This window comes from Scyliorhinus torazame, chromosome 5, assembly GCF_047496885.1.
Source record: "Scyliorhinus torazame isolate Kashiwa2021f chromosome 5, sScyTor2.1, whole genome shotgun sequence".
Classification (NCBI taxonomy): Eukaryota; Metazoa; Chordata; class Chondrichthyes; order Carcharhiniformes; family Scyliorhinidae; genus Scyliorhinus; species Scyliorhinus torazame.
In genome coordinates this window covers 281021656-281042461 of record NC_092711.1, presented here as the reverse complement: position 1 = coordinate 281042461, position 20806 = coordinate 281021656, and the positions used below count along the sequence as shown (strand labels likewise).

Here is a 20806-nt window from a genome sequence, read left to right as displayed (position 1 = left end):
ACCTTAAAAATAAATTATCTATCATCTAGTAGAAAATGTTACTTTTCTGGTTTATCAAAGGCTCACCATTTCAGTTTTTGATCTCTGGCTGCAGTAGTCCATGTACATTAAACACCCCTATTGCCCATTTGTTGTTGCTCTGCCTCTTTTTCCCAAACATTCTGACAGCAAGAAGCACTGTCATAAAAATTTACAGATTATTTTATTTTCTAGTCGACGTGGTACAGGTTTGATGGAAGATGATGAAGAACCAATCGTGGAAGATGTAATGATGTCATCAGAGGGTCGTATTGAAGATCTTAATGAAGGCATGGATTTTGACACCATCGACATTGATCTGGTAATAAGATACAAAATATTAGACCAACATTTAAAAATTTGTGCACATTTGCTAAATGCAAGGTTTCTTCTTTTTAGCCTCCATCCAAGAATAGACGTGAAAGAAATGAATTAAAACCAGATTTCTTTGACCCTGCCTCAATAATGGATGACTCGGTGAGTCTAAAAGTTTTCTGTTCCCTTTCGGAATGTGAGATTAAAGGTGGTGATGTATTAAATGTCCATGTGGTATCGTCACGTGCATTGAAGCATCAACGTTTTAAAATGCCTGAGTTCCTGATTTCAACCAAGTAATTGGGAAGACCACCAACTAAGTTTTTTGATGGAAGAGTGGGAAAAGGCAAGTAGTAATGGGAAATAAAATTATTTGTAAGAAATATGGGTTGTCTGCTCCAATAACAGTTAAGTTCTCAAACGGCTACAAATTGAACATCCATTAATTTTGAGTTTGTGCTAGTAGCTTAATCACAGGAGTCCTTGGTTCTAGACATAAAAATTAACCCCAGACCTCTAATGAAGCTATGTGTATGTCGAAATAACCCTATAAGGATTGTTGGGGCGTCCTCAATGGTAATTCATCAAAGTAACTTCACAATCTACCATGAGAAACAAACGTAATACTTTGTATAGCAATTCTTATCCACAAATCTGATAGCTAGAAAAGTACACATTTAAACTCCAGTCATTGTGAATCTGCGATAGGCTGTTTTTTTCCTGCCTGTCACTTTTGTATGTTTTCAAGTCAACACCTAGTAGCTAATGGGAATGTATTATTTGTCTGGTAAATGTATTCAGGGGTTGAGCTTCCTGGCCTGGAGGGCTTTCAGCAGTGTTTTGAATTGTCTACTGTAACATAATTAAATTGGATTTTCTTGATGGAAGTAGTATACACCGTAAGAAACATATTTAAATTACGTAAGTTATGATCCAGGCCAGCAATTTCTTGTTTCAAATAGCTGAAATGTTAAATCCCAGTTATTTACTCAGAATAATGCCACAAGATTACACTGTTTTAAACAAACAACATTTCTTAAGATACAAGAGACAACAAAACAAACACCGAATACCATCTATCCTACACACTAACATCTAGAATTAGCATGAGGTAATAAATTAATGGGCAAATTGTACCTTAAATGGCAGATACAATGAAGACCGATTTTTCTAAATTGGCTCAGTTGTTCAGATCTTTTGGTACACTAAGTCAAAATCCTTAAACCCTTTGTCTACCTCATGAGGAATTCGAATTTCTCTTCTCCGAGCTAGTGCCCAGCCAACAGCAGTTCTACTCCATTCTATTTCCTTGGGTGCAATCCTCGCCAAAAGGCACACTATTCCAGTTCTGACTCTGATTTGTTCTCAGTTCCAGCCTTTTTAGCTGTCTTTTCCAGCTGTGCTGACTTTCTAAGACTGCGTCCCACTGTGTTGGCTAGGTTACACTCCAGCTTCTATTCACAAACCAGCTCCCCAGCTGAGCTGCTGCCAACAACTGCTGCTTGGACTGACCCGATATCTCCCAATATAATTCAACCTCTGCCCTGAGGCAGGGTTGGATGTATCAAAACTTGTTCATTCTGTACCTTAAATGTTACAAACTCCAGTCAACCAACTGTCACTCCCACAAGTACTAAATTACAATGGTTCAATACCCTTTCAGTGAAGATGATTTACCCAAATCATTCCTGACTGCCACAAAACATTAAAATCCTTGTCATCCGTATTTGCTTCACGTAATTAGCTTTGACTGTAGCTAGACAAAATGTTCACTGGATGGTAAGTAAGTTCATAAGATATAGGAGCAGAATTAAGCCATTCATTAGGCCATTGAGTCTGCTCCGCCATTCTATCATGGCTGATATGTTCCTCATCTGCTACCGACAATGCTACAGACCAAGAGCTGGATCGCAAAATCAGCCAGAGCATCTCCTCCCTAGGTCACATGACCTAGGTACAGGAGTAGGCAATTTAGCCTCCTGAGCCTCAACACCTTCAATGAGATCATGGCTGATCCCATCCTGGTCTCAACTCCACTGTCCTGTCCGTTCTCCACAACCCTTCAACCGTGACTATTTCTTATTCAAGATTACTGAATAAATTGAAACGTTAGCTTGTTAAACAAATTTCCTATTTGTGTTCAAATCCTTTTGAAGGTTACTTATTATACTATCATAGAATTTCATAGAATTTACGGTGCAGGAGGCCATTAGGCCCATCGAGTCTGCACTGGCTCTTTGGAAAGAGCACCCTACCCAAGCCCACACCTCCACCCCATCCCCATAACCCAGTAACCCCATCCCCATAACCCAGTAACCCCACCCGACACTAAGGACAATTTTAGACACTAAGGGCAATTTAGCATGGCCAATCCACCGAACCTGCACATCTTTGGACTGTGGGAGGGCGGAGCACCCGGAGGAAATCCACGAACACACGGGGAGAACGTGCAGACTCCGCACAGACAGTTACCCAAGCTGGGAATCGAACCTGGGACCCTGGAGCTGTGAAGCAATTGTGCTGATCACTATGCTACCGTGCTGCCTAATAAAATGTTTAATTGTAAAGTACTACGGGCTGGTTTAGCTCAGTGGCTGGTTTGTGATGCAGAACAAGGCCAGCAGTGTGGGTTCAATTCCTGTACCAGCTTACCCGAACAGGTGCCGGAATATGGCGACTAGGGGCTTTTCACAGTAACTTCATACTTGTGACAATAAAGCTTATTATTATTACGAACCGAATTTCAAAGTTATTTTGCAGAATTACATTAGTTGTAATTTTTGTTTCTTGATCTAACAAAAGCTATTTTTCTATCCCTTTTAGGTCCTTGGAGTTTCAATGTTCTGAGAAATTGTCATTTTATGAATGATATGAGAGGTAGTTTTAAAAGAAATATTTTGGTTAATGCAGTTAAACTATTAAAACTGTACAGATTTTCTCCTTTCAGGAGAATGCTTAATGGAGTTGTTCACTGTTCACCTAGATTAAGTGCTTTGAAGAGGCAGTTTGTTGCCTGATAAATTGATATTTTAAGAGACTGTAAAATTATGGAAGCAAGTTAAATTCCTTCCAGTAGTGCCACTGTATTGTGTCTCTGATTAAAATGAGCTTGGTGTAGTATGTTTGAAAGTTTCTCTAAACAATTATTTGACTTAATAGAGTTTGGGTATAGGGAACTAAATTTTAAATAAAAAAAATATATATATGATTGGTGCTGATTTTATAATTGCGAATCTTGTTCAGTTTTTCATACTTTGAAATTCCAAACAGAAGGACGAGGTTTAAAAATTATAATAAAATTAACAGCGTCTAAAATAGCATGGATATTCATGCTTAAGTAATTTTTAAATTTGTATTTTATATTTTATTCACATCTGTCTTTGCAAGCAATCTTCAGGTTAAATGAACTACAGCTGGTCATAGTACAATTGTTTTAATAATGTAAATTAGTTTGAAGATAATAGACAACACGAAAGTTACCCATTTATGTTATTCCTTAAATTTGGGTTCATGTTTTTAATTTTTATGGTAAATTTTCCGTCATAATTATAAGGTTTCTAATAACTCATAGAACGCTTTTCAACATTGTTCTGCAGTACTCTGGCAGCTGGTTATTTTATCAACTATATGTTGACATTAACTTATAATAAAAAGATGTACATGACACTTCTTGCCGGTCTTCTTTCATCTATTAAGTATTTTCTTTAAATCATTCCATGCCTTAAACTGCTTGCAGTACATAACCTCAACTCCAATTGCTGCAAAAATCTTGTTTTATTTCAATTGGAAAGATATTCTGCTTTATTTGCCAAAAATAAAAACTTGGCTGTTGCATCAAATTTTATTATTAGTTCATTAGATATGCCATGAATAAATGGCTGTCTTCTGAAGAATAGTTTGCTTTTACACACTTTAAGAACATTGCTCATATTTGGCAGTACTGCCTTTAGTGTTCCTTGCACCACTGCGTTAAAGAACTGCTGAGGACTGTATATATGATTTTTAAAAATCAGTGAAAGCAGACTTTTCTACTTTTTCAAAAAAAGTTTGTTTCGTTGTAAAGGCAGTTCTTCAAACTGTATGTTTTCAACCAACTGAAATGTTTTATATTTACCTTATCCTGTTGTCCTCCATATTTTGTTGTTCATTGTACTGTTCTGATTTGTATTTATGTCATGAAACAGTAACTTTTTGAATAAAATTTAAACCTATAAGGTTGTGCAATGGTATTCATTGTACAGTGATATTGCAGAAAAGTATACATATATCAAGAGCACTTAGGGATGGGCAATAAATGCTGGCCTTGCCGGTGATGCTCACATCCCAGAAATTAATATTTTAAAAATTGAAATATCTCTTTCAATTGCTGTATTTACAACAACTAACCTTTTTAAATTGAAGTACATATTTCATGTGCAATCTGAAAGTGAACAGGATTGAATCTTCAGAACACGCCAATAATTAACATTTTTATACTTTTTTTAAAAAAACACAATGTATTTTTGCATATTGGGACTCTAGGGTGCTCAGAAAATACTTCCACTGGAGACGGTACAGCAAAGGTCCATGGGATGAGGAGATTGTCCTCTGAAAAGCTGAGTAAATTGGGCCCGTATTTTCTGGTGTTGAGGAATAAGGGGCAGTCTCATTGAAATATACAAATTTTGTAGGGGCTCAACAGGGTAGACACTGGAGGTTGTTTTTGATGGTTGAGGAATCTAAAACATGGGGGCACAGTTTCATGATCAGGGGCCATGCATTCGGACTGAGATGAGGAGAAACTGCTTCATTCAAAATGTTATGAATCTTTGGGATTTTCTACCCGAGAGGGTTGTTGATGTTCCACCATTGAATACATTCAATACGGGGATAATTAGATGATTGGTCTCTCACGGAATCGCGGGGGAATATGGGAAGCAGGAACGAAGTGGAGTTGAAGCCCAAGATTAGCCACGATCATATTGAATGGTGGAGCAGGCTTGACAGGTTGCAGATCTATTCCTGTAGCAAAACAAAACTTGGAAATGAACATAGTTAAAGGTGCAACACCTAAATCGGACATTATTTCCCTACTGTAGCAATAAGAAAGCACAGTACGAAGTCTTACAACACCAGGTTAAAGTCCAACAGGTTTGTTTCGATGTCACTAGCTTTCGGAGCGCTGCTCCTTCCTCAGGTGAATGAAGAGGTCTGTTCCAGAAACACATGACAACACAGGCAAACTACCCAGTCTTCAGAACAGTGACCACGACACCACACAACCCTGTCATGGTAATCTCTGCAAAACGTGGCAGATCATCGACATGGATACCACTATTACACGTGAGAACACCACCCACCAGGTACGCGGTACATACTCGTGCGACTCGGCCAACGTTGTCTACCTCATACGCTGCAGGAAAGGATGTCCGAAGCGTGGTACATTGGCGAGACCATGCCGACGCTGCGACAACAAATGAACGGACATCGCGCAACAATCACCAGGCAGGAATGTTCCCTTCCAGTCGGGGAACACTTCAGCAGTCAAGGGCATTCAGCCTCTGATCTCCGGGTAAGCGTTCTCCAAGGCAGCCTTCAGGACCCGCGACAACGCAGAATCGCCGAGCAGAAACTTATAGCCAAGTTCCGCACATATGAGTGCGGCCTCAACCGGGACCTGGGATTCATGTCACATTACATTCATCCCCCACCATCTGGCCTGCAAAATCCTACCAACTGTCCTGGCTTGAGACAATTCGCACCTCTTTAACCTGGGGTTACCCCATCTCTGGATCTGTAAAGATTTAATCACCTGCTAATGCTCGCATTCCTAGCATTGTTTGGCATCTTTGAATTTGTCGATATGTGTTTCTGGAACAGACCTCTTCATTCACCTGAGGAAGGAGCAGCGCTCCGAAAGCTAGTGACATCGAAACAAACCTGTTGGACTTTAACCTGGTGTTGTAAGACTGTGCTCACCCCAGTCCAACGCCGGCATCTCCACATCATAAGAAAGCAGACAGAGTAGTGGGATACAACTGTTAGATACTTCTGCCGCAAAACAAATTATTTCTAGGAATTTGTTAGGAAAGATATATGCAAATAGTCCAAATTTTCCTTTATAAAGTGGATGCTTAAAATCCTTAAAACTGCTACTGAGCCTTTTACTTTTTTCTTCAATCCTGAGTTGTGTAATAGGATCAATAATCAGGAAGTTCAAGGAATCCTCAGTAAGCAGCAATCTATTACTTGTGAAGAAGAAATAGCTGTACTCCATATCAAAATATTTATGAAGTGATCTTTTGGCTTTAATTTTTGATTTCAATAAAGCTCTTTCAAGGTTTATAATCTTAAATTACAAAGTTTGTGTATATTTTTTCTAAAAATCAGGTGAACACAACCTTGTACCATTCCCATACTGGCAGTAACACTGGTTTCTGTTCAATGCTGGGCAACATTACAATAGCATGTGTGTGTAAAATCGCAGTAATGTGTCAGAGCTAAGTGTTTTCTTGAAGGAGTAGTCTCCGGTACAAAACATGTGAAAAAATACCTTGTGAACGTCTGGAAATGTAACATTTAGCCTAGTGGATAGTGCGTATTTGTTCCCAGGTGAGAACAAGATCAGCTCAATTTTGATGCTACCCAGTTGCCTTACAGGCTTGTATGTGAAGAAAGGGAGTCGAGACTGCTGCGATGAAACCCACTCCAGCATGAATCACTTTCAGGAAAGGAGGAGGTAAACGAGAAAACAGTTTGCAGGAAAAAAAATGTGATGTACTCATTTTTAAAAGGAAACACAAACCCCTCTTCCATTTAGTCTGAAGTTTGAGATTTACTGCAAAATTTCAAAGGTATGAATACATAGAGCTATCATCAATTATTTATTATTCATTACACCGAGTGCACAGCACAGAAACAGACCATTCGGCCCAGATCGTCTATTCTGTTCTGCTATCTCCACACAGGCCTCCTCCCATTTTATTCATCTTATTCATCCATATATCCTATTCCTTTCTGCCTTGTGCTTGTCTAACTTTCCCTTGGAATCATAGAATTTACAGAGCAGAAGGAGGCCATTTGGCCCATCGAGTCTGCGCCGGCCTTTGGAAAGAGCACCCTACCTAAGTTCACAATTCTACCCTATCCCCGTAGCCCCATCTAACCTTTAGATACTGAGGGGCAATTTAGCATGGCAAATCCACCTAACCTGCACTCCTTGGGACTGTGGGAGGAAACTGCAGCACCCGGAGGAAAGTCCATGCAGACACGGGGAGAAAATGCAAACTCCACACAGACAGTCACCCGAAGCCGGAATTGAACCCGGGACCCTAAAGCTGTGAAGCAGCAGTGCTAACCACTGTGCCGTACCTCAAATGCATAAATTACTCCATGTAAAAGTGTTCACATTCTGGACAGTTTGAGTAAAGAAGTTCCTCCTGAATTCCGTACTGGATTTATTAGGAATATAACCTCCAGTTTTGGATTCTCCCACGAGTGGAAACTTTTTTTTAGCGATCTACCTCATCAAATTATTTCACTGTCCTCCATGGGGTCATCATTCAATCTTCTCTTCCCGCATGCGGTAAAGAGCTTCCTGATCAGTATATCCTTTCAGTTGTAGCATCATCCAACTTTCCCCATTAAGCCCCCACTTAACTTTCACTCAGTTATTTCACTCCAACATCATTAATAGTAGTGACAATATTATTTACGAGTTTCAACTTAACATTATTTGCCATAGATGTCCTCTTCTTTGGCCTGCATGAAAAGAAAATACACCTTTCCCCAGTGCTCCTGCCCTGTGCTGAAGCTACCCCCTGTAATGTTCCCATCCTCCATTCTTCCTTCTAAAATCACAAGTGTCCTTTGCAAACACCAGGGACTCTTTAGCTGCTCCATCACGCTTCTGTCCTCAGTGCTAACGTCCTTTTTACCCTCGCTCCCGGCCTTGCATACAACCTCAGTCCTGAATTTGTTCTTATCCCTGCTCCCATTTGCATTCTCTTTCTTACCATTAATGTCCCTGGTGTCTGTTGCCATCGCTGGGCAGAACAGTAGCAAAGTGGGTAGCACTGTTGCTTCACAGCTCCAGGGTCCCAGATTCGAGTCCCGGCTTGGGTCATTTTCTGTGGTGTCTGCACGTTCACCCTGTGTCTGCATGGGTTTCCGCCGGGTGCTCCGGTTTCCTCCCACAAGTCCCGAAAGACGTGCTGTTAGGTAATTCAGACATTCTGAATTCTCCCTCTGTGTACCCGAACAGGCGTTGGAATGTGGTGACTAGGGGCTCTTCACAGTAACTTCATTCCAGTGTTAATGTAAGCCTACTTGTGACAGTAAAGATTATTATTATGGGGGCTTCAGCTGCTGCTCCTCTTTTCACTCCCGCTCTGAATTACCTGCACTGACCAACTTCTGCCACTAGATGAAGTCTGATCCAGTCAAACTGAATGAGTGTAATTTCTTTAACATGTATTATTTACACTTACAATATTTTGTATTTTTAAATGTTATTTTAATGATCATTTCATCTATGAATGTATGGAACTTGGCTGATTATGTTTCAATATTTTGTCTGCTGAGAAAGGTCCTAAGTACCTAACAAGACTTATGCACACTGCTACACATGTCTGGTTCGGTATTCCAACCTGTACATTGTTTTTTCCAGGTGCAAAAGTCCAGTTTTAACATTGATTCCCATAGGAACCTGATGACCATAAGGATGATTTTCAGGAACGCAACTATAACTTTGTGAGGATCTACTGTATATAATCTACCATGGAGACCAGAGCTGTGCACAGTACTACCAAGTGTGTTCTAACCAAGGCTCGATACAAGTTTCATGAGTTCTCTGATTTTCAGTCCTATCCCTCTAGAAATGAATCTCTGGGATTTTGTTTTGCTTTTTTTATGGCCCTGTTAATGTGTCGCCACCTTTTTGTGATTAATGTATCACTGCTCTTGGATATCTCTTTTCTTCTGGACTTCATTCAGCGTCTTTATTATACAAGCAGTGTATCGCTTCCTTATTCTTCTCTTCCTCTTACAATGCACCATATCACAATCATTTCCATTGAAATTCATTGCCAATTAAACACTTGTGTTGCAGCCTAACCTGTATTTTGTGACATTCCTCCTCTATTTATTACTTGCCAATTTGTTGCTGCAAATTTTGAAATTGTACTTGCAATTCTAAGTCCAAATCATTAATGTAAATTGTATCCAGCCCCAGGACTGATCCCTGTGGAACACCACTGCCCCCTTCTGTCAGTTTGAGTAGCTACCTTTAACCAAACTCTTTTGTAGCCAGCTTGCCATCCATTTTGCTACTTGTCCCCTTACTCTTCGTACTCTTAAGTCTTACAACACCAGGTTAAAGTCCAACAGGTTTGTTTCGAATCACTAGCTCCTTCCTCAGGTGAAACAAACCTGTTGGACTTTAACCTGGTGTTGTAAGACTTAATGTACCCACCCCAGTTCAATGCTGGCATCTCCACATCTTGGCTACCATCTTCATACTCTGACATTAGTCATGAGTCTACCTTATCAAAGTCCTTTTGAAAATCCATTTGCTGTTACCCATGTCTATCCTCTAACTTCATCAAAGAATTAAAAACTTGTACATAAAGCACTCCAAAGTTAATTAAGTACTTTTGAGGTGCAGGCATTGTAATGCTGGCAAATGTGGCAGGGAATCCTCCAAAATAAGAAAAATGACTCGATAATTGGAAGTGTAATCTAGCTGGTTACTGCTATAATTTTTGGACATTGGGACACCTGGGTAAGTCCAGGCTAGAGTGTAGGATGATGTTTCAGTGCAAATGAGACATGCTCTCTCCACCCCCCCCCCCCCCCCCCCCCCCCCCCGGTTACCTGATAGGCAAGGTCAAGGAAGACGAAGTGATGGGAGCAATTGTTTGTGGATCCTTTGCATCCTGGGCCTGTGGATGGTGGTTTCAGCCAAATCCAGGAGTGTTTTTCCTATAGTAGGGAGAAAGCTGGATTACAGTATTGAGTGGCGAAGTAGGAGCATAATAGATTTGTAAATTAGATTTCTTGATGAAGAACCAGCCTGATTATTTTATTTGATTCTTGAAGTTTAAACTCAAACACAATGTAGTTGAAATCGTGGTTATTTATAAATTCTGAAAGCTGTCCGTTATGAATATGAATTAATCTCCACTTCAGATGTGTTCTCTCTGCTGTGTTGTCACAATTCTGCTATCTTAAACAAGACAACTGATCCTGCAGAGGCATCAGTGTAGTGGTGGCACACTTTAGTCAGAAGGCTCAAGCCCCACTTCAGATATCTAAATTCACATATGACACTGCAGTAGTGAGTGCTGAACTGACATAGTTGCTGTCTTTCAGATACAGTATTAAACTGAAGCACTACCAGCCCCTCGGGTGAAAGTAATTGGCACTATTCAAATTATGGGAGGGGAGTGTTCCTGCTGTCTTTCCTAGTAATTGTATGTTAATGTCACTTCTTAAAAAAACAAAGTCCTTCAGCTCAATACTGTGTGAAATTTAGCCCCTTTGTTTCTTATGTTACTGCAATTACTATATTTTAGAAAGTATTTTCATGGCTGTGATACTCTGTTTGCAGTCATTAAAAACATTACATATGCAAGCTCTTAAAACTGATCCGCACAACAGACTTGTGAGAAAAGTTATCATTCATGGAATAAATCTGCTGCTTTTCTATTCTTTCTACCCAAGGGGGTGAGGGGAAAGGACTGGGACTAACTGTGGTTCCATTGTCAACATTCAATCACACAATTTGAAACCATTGGCCATTTAACTGAGGTATCACAAGGCACCCTGTGCCAAAGAAACAGCATACCAACATTTCAGAATAAAAATTTGGTAGCACAAATCTACAAACCATGACAAATGTTCCTTACATGGATATGACGTGGAGATGCCGGCGTTGGACTGGGTTGGGCACAGTAAGAAGTGTTACAACACCAGGTTAAAGTCCAACAGGTTTGTTTTGAATCACTAGCATTCGGAGCGCAGCTCCATCAGGTGAGTGAAGAGGTGGCTACATTTATGAAGGATGTGAAGGCATTGTGGAACTCACCTCCTCACTCACCTGATGAAGGAGCTGCGTTCAGAAAGCTAGTGATTCCAAACAAACCTGTTGGACTTTAACCTGGTGTTGTCAGACTCCTTACATAGTACTAACATGGATACCGGGCCGCACGGTGGCACAGTGGTTAGCACTGGGACTGCAACGCTGAGCACCCGGGTTCGAATCCTGGCACTGGGTCACTGTCCGTGTGGAATTTGCGCATTCTCCCCGTGCCTATGTGGGTTTCACCCCCACAACCCAAAGATAAGGGCAGCACGGTAGCCTTGTGGATAGCACAATTGCTTCACAGCTCCAGGGTCCCAGGTTCGATTCCGGCTTGGGTCACTGTCTGTGCGGAGTCTGCACATCCTCCCCGTGTGTGCGTGGGTTTCCTCCGGGTGCTCCGATTTCCTCCCACAGTCCAAAGATGTGCAGGTTAGGTGGATTGGCCATGATAAATTGCCCTTAGTGTCCAAAATTGCCCTTAGTGTTGGGTGGGGTTACTGGGATAGGGTGGAGGTGTTGACCTTGGGTAGGGTGCTCTTTCCAAGAGCCGGTGCAGACTCGATGGGCCAAATGGCCTCCTTCTGCACTGTAAATTCTATGAAATGCGCAGGGTAGGTGGATTGGACACGCTAAATTGCCCCTTAATTGGAAAAATACTAATTGGGTATTCTAACTTTGGGGCAGCACGGTAGCATTGTGGATAGCACAAATGCTTCACAGCTCCAAGGTCCCAGGTTCGATTCCGGCTTGGGTCACTGCGGAGTCTGCACATCCTCCCCGTGTGTGCGCGGGTTTCCTCCGGGTGCTCCGGTTTCCTCCCACAGTCCAAAAGATGTGCGGGTTAGGTGGATTGGCCATGCTAAATTGCCCATAGTGTCCAAAATTGTTGGGTGGGGTTATGGGGATAGGGTGGAGGTGTGGACCTTGAGTGGGTGCTCTTTCCAAGAGCCGGTGCAGACTCGATGGGCCGAATGGCCTCCTTCTGCACTGTAAATTCTATGATACAAAATTGGCTGAGTCAGTGAATAATGGTTAATCGATGTTCTTCATGCTGGAGGAAGGTTTGTAATGGAGTTCCTATGGGGTTAATATTGGGACCCTTGCTTTTCCTGATATATTAATGATCCAGACATAGGTGTAGGGAACAATTTCAAATTTTGCAAATGATATGCAACTTGTAAGTACTGTAAACTGTGAGGACAGTGTAGAACTTTAAAAGGGAACACGTTGGCAGATAGATGTCAGATGAAGTTCAAAGTGGATAAGTGTGAGGTGATACAGTTCAGTAGGAATAACATGGAGTACTGTTCTAAAGGGGCTGCAGGAGCAAAGGAATCTGGATGTGTATGCGCATTAAAGGTGGCAGGAGAGGCTGAGGAAGCAGTTAATGAAACATACAGTATTCCTTGTTTCATTAGTAGGGATACAAGCGGAAGAGCAAATAGGTTATGTTGAACTTGTAAGACATCAGTTCGATCTCAGCTGCATAGTTCTGGGTGCTACATTTATGAAGGCATTGGAGAGTGCATAAGATGTTAACAAGAATGGGATGCATTGGAGAGTGCAGAAGAAGCTGCAACAATGGTTCTAGGGATGAGAATCTTCTGCTATGAAGATATTGAAGTTGGAACTCTTGGAGATGAGGTAGAAATATTCAAAATTTGAAAAGAAACAATCACTGAAGCAATTCTGTGAAATGCTGACTTGAAAGACGTTTTCACACAACTTTTTTGTTTTTCAGGTGTTTTCCTCCATTTTCTTGCTACGTTTTTGTTGCTTTCAGTCAGCAGCAAGGTACATCTTTTGTTACCCCCACCATCAATATCCTCTTCATTCACCTGAGGAAGGAGCAGCGCTCAGAAAGCTAGTGACATTGAAACAAACCTGTTGGACTTTAACCTGGTGTTGTAAGACTTCGTACTGTGCTCAGTCCAACACTGGCATCTCCATATCAATATCCTTGACCACGGAAGACAATCTCTTCTGCCCTTCAATATCTCCTATCACACTTACATTTATGAAGGATAACCCCCCCCCCCCCCATATACTTTATATTTCTAACTTCCCACCCTGCAGTGTCAACTGTTTTCTTTCCCTATTCATGCTGCCTGATTTGCTGAGTATTTCCAGCATTTTTTTGTTTTTATTTCCAAGGCTGGTTGGATTCAGCCTCACCAAGCAGAGGTTTGAAGGCCCTTCACCCGGTTTCTTTGCTGGATATTTGCGGCATTTTATTTTCCTTAACGAAAAACATCATTTTTTCCCGATTGCAATTTGAAAGCAGTGGCTGTGCTACCTCCACTGTGTGAAAGGTGTTTGCTGAGCCTCCCTGCCGCTGCTTAAAATGGCTGCCGCCTTGGAACACTCCCACAATATTGGAACTGAGCAGCTTCCCGCCGAGAGCACGATTGACATCGCAACTGGCCAATCGCCGCCTGGCTTAAACTGTATTCGCATCTTTATTGGATAATCCCGAGGGGAGGGCGGGATCTCGCTGCCCCCCCCCGGGGCAGGCATCACCGGCCATTTTGTCCTCTTCGCAAGGCGGCGATGAACCCGGCCGGCGCCACTGAGATTTACATCGCCGCGTGCCGCTGCGCCATGCTGCTGTCGGCGAGGAGCGGCGCCGAAGCGGAGCAGGTGCAGGCGGATCTGTGCCGGTTGCTGCCCTACCTGCGCCAGTCGCTTTCCTGCGCCGTGTGTGGTAAGCGGAGCGACTTTGGTCGGTACCAGCCACACCCGGGGAACGGGGGCAGTCACTCAGCAGGCGCCTTAACCTGATAACTAGCGGAGCTACCTGGTGTAAGTCAGAGCGAGTCAGTGATGGCATTGGATGGCTCTGGTGTTTCTCAATTGGAAGTTTGTTGCAGGCGGATGAAACGTCTGCACCGCCCTGTCGGCACAATGGAATTGGTTCCATACTTCAACCCCACCCACCTACCCCACCAAAAATAATCTGATTGCTGTGGTCACTGGTACACGTGAGAGAACCCTTGGCGTTGGGGAAGAGCAGGATCGATTACTGGTTTCAGGAAATAGTACCGGTATTTTCGGCGGACTGACGGCGTTCATACCCTTCCAGCACACAATCTGTTTTGGCACATTGTTTTGCTTTACTGAGGGGAATGCTGCATTCCTGAAATATGACTTTTCCGAATAGATGTTGAACCAAGGCCCCTGTTGCTTGCACCAGGCACATGCGAAAAGATGGCTTTGCCTCATTCGATGAAAGATAAATTAGTCTCCCAGCAAAATAGTCAACCTATAAAGAGCGCCAACAAAAAAAATGGTTCACCAGCTCGTTTGCGGGTTGTTAGATGTTAATGTTTTTCATAATTTTTTGTTTTCTTACACTGGCTGTGGAAAGAATAGCTTAGTCGTTACCTCGAATGTATTTTTTGTTTTTAACCTGTTCCAGGAGTAAAACTCACAACTTCCAAAACTGCACAACAGGTTGTTTATTAGATCTGTGCTGATTCCGAGTTGACAATGAACAAACTGATCTGATGCTGGAACATCCCGTTCTAGTTGGATGTTAGACATGACTGACAAAAGTTTTTCAATTCTATAAACCAAGCTAGTCTCAGGAATGCAGAAAAGGATTTAGATTTCACAGATCAGCAAGCCAATGTTTTTTGTTCAGTGCTTAAGACTCCTTTACTAAATGTTTTGAAAAGGAGCACATCACTGGAAGATTCTGCTCTCCATCTTGAACTTAATAAACTCTTCTGCACTAAATGTATATATTGGCTAAACTTGTCCCTTGCTGGATTTCATTCTGATGACTGGAAAACACTGCATATGACAGTTTTCTTAGGGTGCAAGATAAAATGCAGACCATAGAATGCATCATTAATTAATGGAAATCAAATCCATGCTTCTGTTCTTCAAACTGTTACATCAACAACAGTTTGTATTTATAAAGCACCTTTAACATAATGAAATATCCCAAGGCACTTCACAGGAATGTTATAAAGCCTGCCCTCTCGGGTAAATGTAAAAGATTACACGAATTCATAGTTATGGTGTCTTGGCCAATATTTATCCCTCAAACAACATCACTAAACAGGTATTGTTGGATCAACTATTGGTCAGCTTCCTTCCTTTCATTGTTGACAGTGACACACACCACTTAAGCATAAGACATTTGATGGAGGACTTACGGTGCCGAGTGCATTCATATACAGCATAGATGGTCAAGCTGTACTACAAAAGAAAGAAACCTGTGGTTTTTAAACAAATCTCCAACTAACTTGTAAAACACATTCCTTTACACACATTTAATTTGTTTTATTTCAACGATGTGACCTCATGAATGATCTGTTCAATGACCAGTTATCGTTTTATGGGTCAGTTCGCTTATTAACCCATAACTCGACAACAAAGAAATAGAAACAAGAGTAGGCCATGGGATCATTTACCCCAGTGCTGTTTCTGGGACCTTGCTGTGCGCATGTTTTTCCATGTAACACTTGGTGGGTGGTGGCAGCCTTCCATCTTGTAAGATGATGGCTTGCGCTGTGGTAGCCAGCATCACCTGGTGTAGCTTAGGAGCCACATTTTGTCATGGTGATCTCTGCTGAAGTGGAAGGTACAAGACAGATGGTGCATAATTTGTTGATCACTGTTTTCTCTGGGCTACCCTTTCGGTGAACTGAGCTTTTTGTCTCTGCTTACCTATTCTCAAGCGCTTCCAAGCAGTCAGCCTTCAGAGTGTTACAACCCCAGTTGGTGTTAAAACTGGATGGGAAAATCCCTGAATGGAACCCTGGCTCAAAAGACCATGGGCGGGATTCTCTTGCCCGATGCCGAAATCGGGAAACGTCGATCCAGCGGAGAGTGGCTCCTGACGCCAAAATCATGGCAGGCGGTGGTTTGACGCCGGGTCGCGATGTTCCGCCTCCTCCAAATCGGTGACATTGAGATTCACACCACGTGCAGTTGCAACCCCGTTTGAATATCATTTATCGGGCCCACCGCGATGCTCCATCTCCAATGAGCTGAGTTCCCGAAGGCGTGGGCCATGTGTGGTCTGAGCAGTCATGAGCCTGGCGTGACGGCTGCGGAGAGAGAGAGGGCATGTGAACAGTGTCCAGCACCACCATACTCAACCGAGAGCCGTGTCACTGGCTGGGGGGAGTAGGGGGTGGCCAGGAGTTGGGGTCGAGGTGGACGGGTATGCGGTCCAGCACAACCGGCGCCATCTTTTCCTGTGCGATCGGTGCATGTGTGGGAGGTGTAGGCGCACGTGCGGATGATGTATATTTTAAGCGGCAATGATCCCATTTACACAAAGCCCCCTTTAGGCACACAGATTGGCTGTTATCAAATGCACACACTGCTCTGAACCCAAATTAGTGTCTGGTTTTCTCCTCAGAACTCTCCCAGATTGTTCCATGAGAGTTTCCAAACTCCACTCCAAAAACTTACTTTAAAATCTTCTCTCTTCTCTTTTCCTTCGCGGTTTGCATTGAAATCCAGTACGAGTTTTGCAAATGATTTTTAAACAGAGCATCCAGTCTACTTTTAACAGTGAATTCAGTTCAGGATTTACACCAACCCCTTTAAGATGTTTTTGTCTTGACTGCCGCACAAAGTGTTCTCAATTACTTTAACTCCAGATTTCCAGGCTGTAGTAAAATGGCATCACTTTTGATTTACCTCTGAAGTCTGCTTTTCAACTTTAAATCTGGTTACTGCAATTGTCTTTTAACTTGTTTAATTTTTCTGAATATACCTTGGTCTCCGTTGTCTTAACTCCAGTCTTAAACATTCTGTCCCAATTCCCTGGTTATCTGGATTGTTATCTTTGCAACTCCCTTGTCCTGTCCAGCTTCTGGCAGAGTTGAGAGTGGTTCACTCCTCAGTGTCCTGTCTCTAACTGCTCAGACTTCCATTTAAATCCAAGAACAATGGAAAGTCCTTCCCTCTGGAAAGTGGCCTCCTATTGTTCAGCAACAACTTACTTCTATTTACCCTTCAATCCGTAACCCTTTCTAAGCACAATAGAATCACAGTTGGAATTGAAACCAACCCCTTCACATACAAACACCTTTGTCCAGCATGAATCTAACTATAGGTTTTGCCCTTCCAGGCACAGAAGCATTACATTAAACCCACTTAAAATGATACCGTATTTCTAATGTTTACCAATTCAAATCCCTTAAAACTTACCTTTGATTTCCTAACAAGAGGTCACATCCATCAGGAGCTGTTTCCCAGTTTTCATTGTCAATTAATGCCACCATCATATTTTGCTTGCTGGTGTCCTGGTAGATGCCCAGCAAGTTGTGACCGTGTGACCAGTTCACCTTATAGAGGGTATTTGAGTATACAACCATCATTCATCCAATGAATGTGCTTGAGTCAGTGCAGATGTTGTTGCCTTAGCAGTGAGTTTATGCTGATGGAATTAGCATGTTCCACGAAGTCTGGGTTGATTACCTTCTCCTGTAAGTTGTGGCAGTTATGCCTGAGACACTGAAGGTGGAAACTTAAACCTTTTCTCCTGCTTAGCATGTGTGAAAGTGTCTGTTCATTTGCTGCTGATGTGTTCCTCGGTATGGAATGCTAATGTGGCATCATCAGCATTGAACTACTCTGATGAGGACTTGGTGCGCGTTTGGATCTCAGGTAAGTAAGGCTAAACATTTTTCTCTCAGTTCCGGTATATAAGTAGACAACTTCTGTAGATGACTTGGGGTATATCACAGCAGCAAAGAAAAGAATATTCCAGAGTGTCAGTGTCAGAAAGCAATCCTGTTTGACCCCACTGTGGATCTCAAAAGAGTTTCTAAGTTGCCTCGTCATGGCTGACCTTACACATCACATTGCCATGGAAAGAGGTCACATTCAGCAGGCAGCCAATTTCCTCTATAACAGCTTAAATAGGCCACCTTTGCTCACATGGTTGAATGCATTGGTGAGGTCAATAAAGACAATATATAGTGGTCTCCTTTGTTCACAGCATTTCCATTACAACTGCCGAATGGAAAAGATCATAACAATTGTAGACCTTCCAGGTCTGAAACAACACTGATTCAGGGTAGATGCATTCAGTCAGCAACTGCAGTCTGATGAGGACAATGTGGACAAACACTTCCTAAGTGCTCAGTAAGGAGATGCCTCAATATTTGTTGTAACCACTATAGTTGTCCTTGTATAGGGTCCAATCTTGTAAAATGCATTTCCTTGGTCACTGCCCCATCATTCTAGTGGAAGTAAAGAAGCTTGCAGATTCTTCAGGAGTGCTGGTTTCTTGTACTTTATGAGTTCAGGCACTATAGCAGGAATTGTCACTATGGACATTTTCCCATGGCAAAGCGGGTCAATAGCTTTGTTAAGCTCCTCAGAGTTCAATATCTAGCACTGCAAAGACAGATGGTTCCCAGAGGGAACTTTCTCCTTGGTTGTCCTATCAAACCTCTCATAACTTTGAATATTTTTATTAAATCTCCCTCTACTTCTCTACTCTAAAACATTTAAAACCCAGCTTCTCCAGACTCTATATATAATTTGAAATCTCCCATCCCTAGTATCCCGGCAATAATATTCAATTCCTCTCTGGCCACAGAAGTGTCAAGAGGAGGATAGCCAATGTGATTCCATTATTCAAGAAAGGAGGAAGGAATAAACTAGAAAACTATACGTCAATCAATCTAACCTCAGTGCAGATGAAACTATTGGAAACAATTCTGAGACACAAAATTAATCTGCATTTTGAGAGGCAGCAGAGGTCAGGTCTGACCAACTTGATTGAATTTTTCGAAGAGGTGACCAGGTGTGTAGATGAGGGCAATACATTTGACGTAGTCTACTTGGACTTCAACAAGGCTCTTTAAAGTTGGAAGACTGATAACAAAAGTAAGAGCCCATGGGATCCAAGGAAATTGGCTGAGTGGCAGGAAGCAGAGGGTAATGGTTGAGAAGTGTTTTTCTGACTGGAAGCCTGTGCCTAGTGGGGTCCTTCAGGGACCCTTGCTGTTTGTGGTTTATATAAATGATTTACACATGAATGTTGGAGGGTGGGTCAGTAAGTTCCTGGGTGATACAAAAATTGGTAGGGTGGTAAATAGGATAGCCTTAGATCACAGGATATAGTTGGGCTGGTCAGTGACAAATGGAATTCAATCCGGATAAGTGTGAGGTGATGCACTTGGGCAGGACAAACAAGGCAAGAGAATACATGATTAACGGCAGGATGCTGGGAAGCACCGAGGATCAGAGGGACGTTGGTGTGCATGTACACCGGTAAAGGAGCTGGGCAGGTGGATTCAGTGGTTAAGAAGGCATATGGTATACGTGCCTTTATTAGCTGAGGCATAGAGGTTTAAGTATATGCTGTCACTGTATAAAACGTTGGCTAGGCCACAGCTAGTGTATTGTGTGCAGTTCTGGAATCCACATTATAGGAGGGATGTGATAGCACTTGAAAGGGTGCAGAGGTTTACCAGGATGTTGCCTGGGCTGGAGAGTTTTAGCTATGAAGAGAGATTGGACAGACTGGGGTTGTTTCCCAAGAACAAAGAAAAGTACAGCACAGGAACAGGCCCTTCGGCCCTCCAAGCCTGTGCCGACCATGCTGCCCGTCTGAACTAAAATCTTCTGCACTTGCGGGGTCCGTATCCCTCTCTTACCCTATTCATGTATTTGTCAAGATGCCCCTTAAATGTCACTATCGTCCCTCATTCCACCACCTCCTCCGGCAGCGAGTTCCAGGCTCCCATTACCCTCTGTGTAAAAAAACATGCCTCGTACATCTCTAAACCTTGCCCCTCGCACCTTAAACCTATGCCTCCTAGTAATTGACCCCTCTACCCTGGGAAAAAGCCCCTGACTATCCACTCTGTCTATGCACCTCATAATTTTGTAGACCTCTATCAGGTCGTCCCTCAACCTCCGTCGTTCCAGTGAGAACAAACCAAGTTTATTCAACCTCTCCTCATAGCTAATGCCCTCCATACCAGGCACCATCCTGGTAAATCTCTTCTGCACCCTCTCTAAAGCCTCCATATCCTTCTGGTAGTGTGGCGACCAGAATTGAACACTATACTCCAAGTGTGGCCTAACTAAGGTTCTGTACAGCTGCAACATGACTTGCCAATTCTTATACTCAATGCCACGGCCAATGAAGGCAAGCATTCCGTATGCCTTCTTGACTACCTTCTCCACCTGTGTTGCCCCTTTCAGTGACCTGTGGACCTGTACACCTAGATCTCTCTGACTGTCAATACTCTTGAGGGTTCTACCATTCACTGTGTATTCCCTACCTGCATTAGACCTTCCAAAATGCATTACCACACATTTGTCCGGATTAAACTACATCTGCCATCTCTCCGCCCAAGTCTCCAAACGATCTAAATCCTGCTGTATCCTCTGACAGTCCTCATCTCTGTCCGCAATTCCACCAAC

The 20806-nt window shown here is 42.5% G+C and overlaps 2 protein-coding genes and 1 long non-coding RNA gene across 10 annotated transcripts in view; 2 read left to right on the top strand and 1 right to left on the bottom strand.

The window, feature by feature from the left end:
* Positions 1-3997, top strand: part of LOC140421163 (cohesin subunit SA-2) — a 290652-nt gene extending 286655 nt beyond the window's left edge. For all 8 annotated transcript variants that reach the window (XM_072505624.1, XM_072505622.1, XM_072505623.1 and 5 more), the window contains 3 exons: positions 214-340; positions 418-495; positions 3157-3997. In XM_072505624.1, coding sequence (XP_072361725.1) covers positions 214-340; positions 418-495; positions 3157-3180 — 229 coding nt within the window. In that variant the 3' untranslated portion in view covers positions 3181-3997. The remainder of the gene's footprint in view (positions 1-213; positions 341-417; positions 496-3156) is intronic.
* A 305-nt stretch (positions 3998-4302) lies between these two features.
* On the bottom strand, positions 4303-10367 carry LOC140421164 (uncharacterized). The gene is made up of 2 exons (XR_011946681.1): positions 10186-10367; positions 4303-5334 (listed from the first exon to the last, which is right to left on the bottom strand). It is a non-coding gene; the product is annotated as an uncharacterized lncRNA (long non-coding RNA).
* A 3535-nt stretch (positions 10368-13902) lies between these two features.
* LOC140421162 (E3 ubiquitin-protein ligase MSL2-like) overlaps positions 13903-20806 on the top strand; it is a 32488-nt gene continuing 25584 nt past the window's right edge. Inside the window, exon 1 of the mRNA XM_072505617.1 lies at positions 13903-14099. Within this exon, the coding sequence (XP_072361718.1) occupies positions 13946-14099 (154 nt within the window). The 5' untranslated portion in view covers positions 13903-13945. The remainder of the gene's footprint in view (positions 14100-20806) is intronic.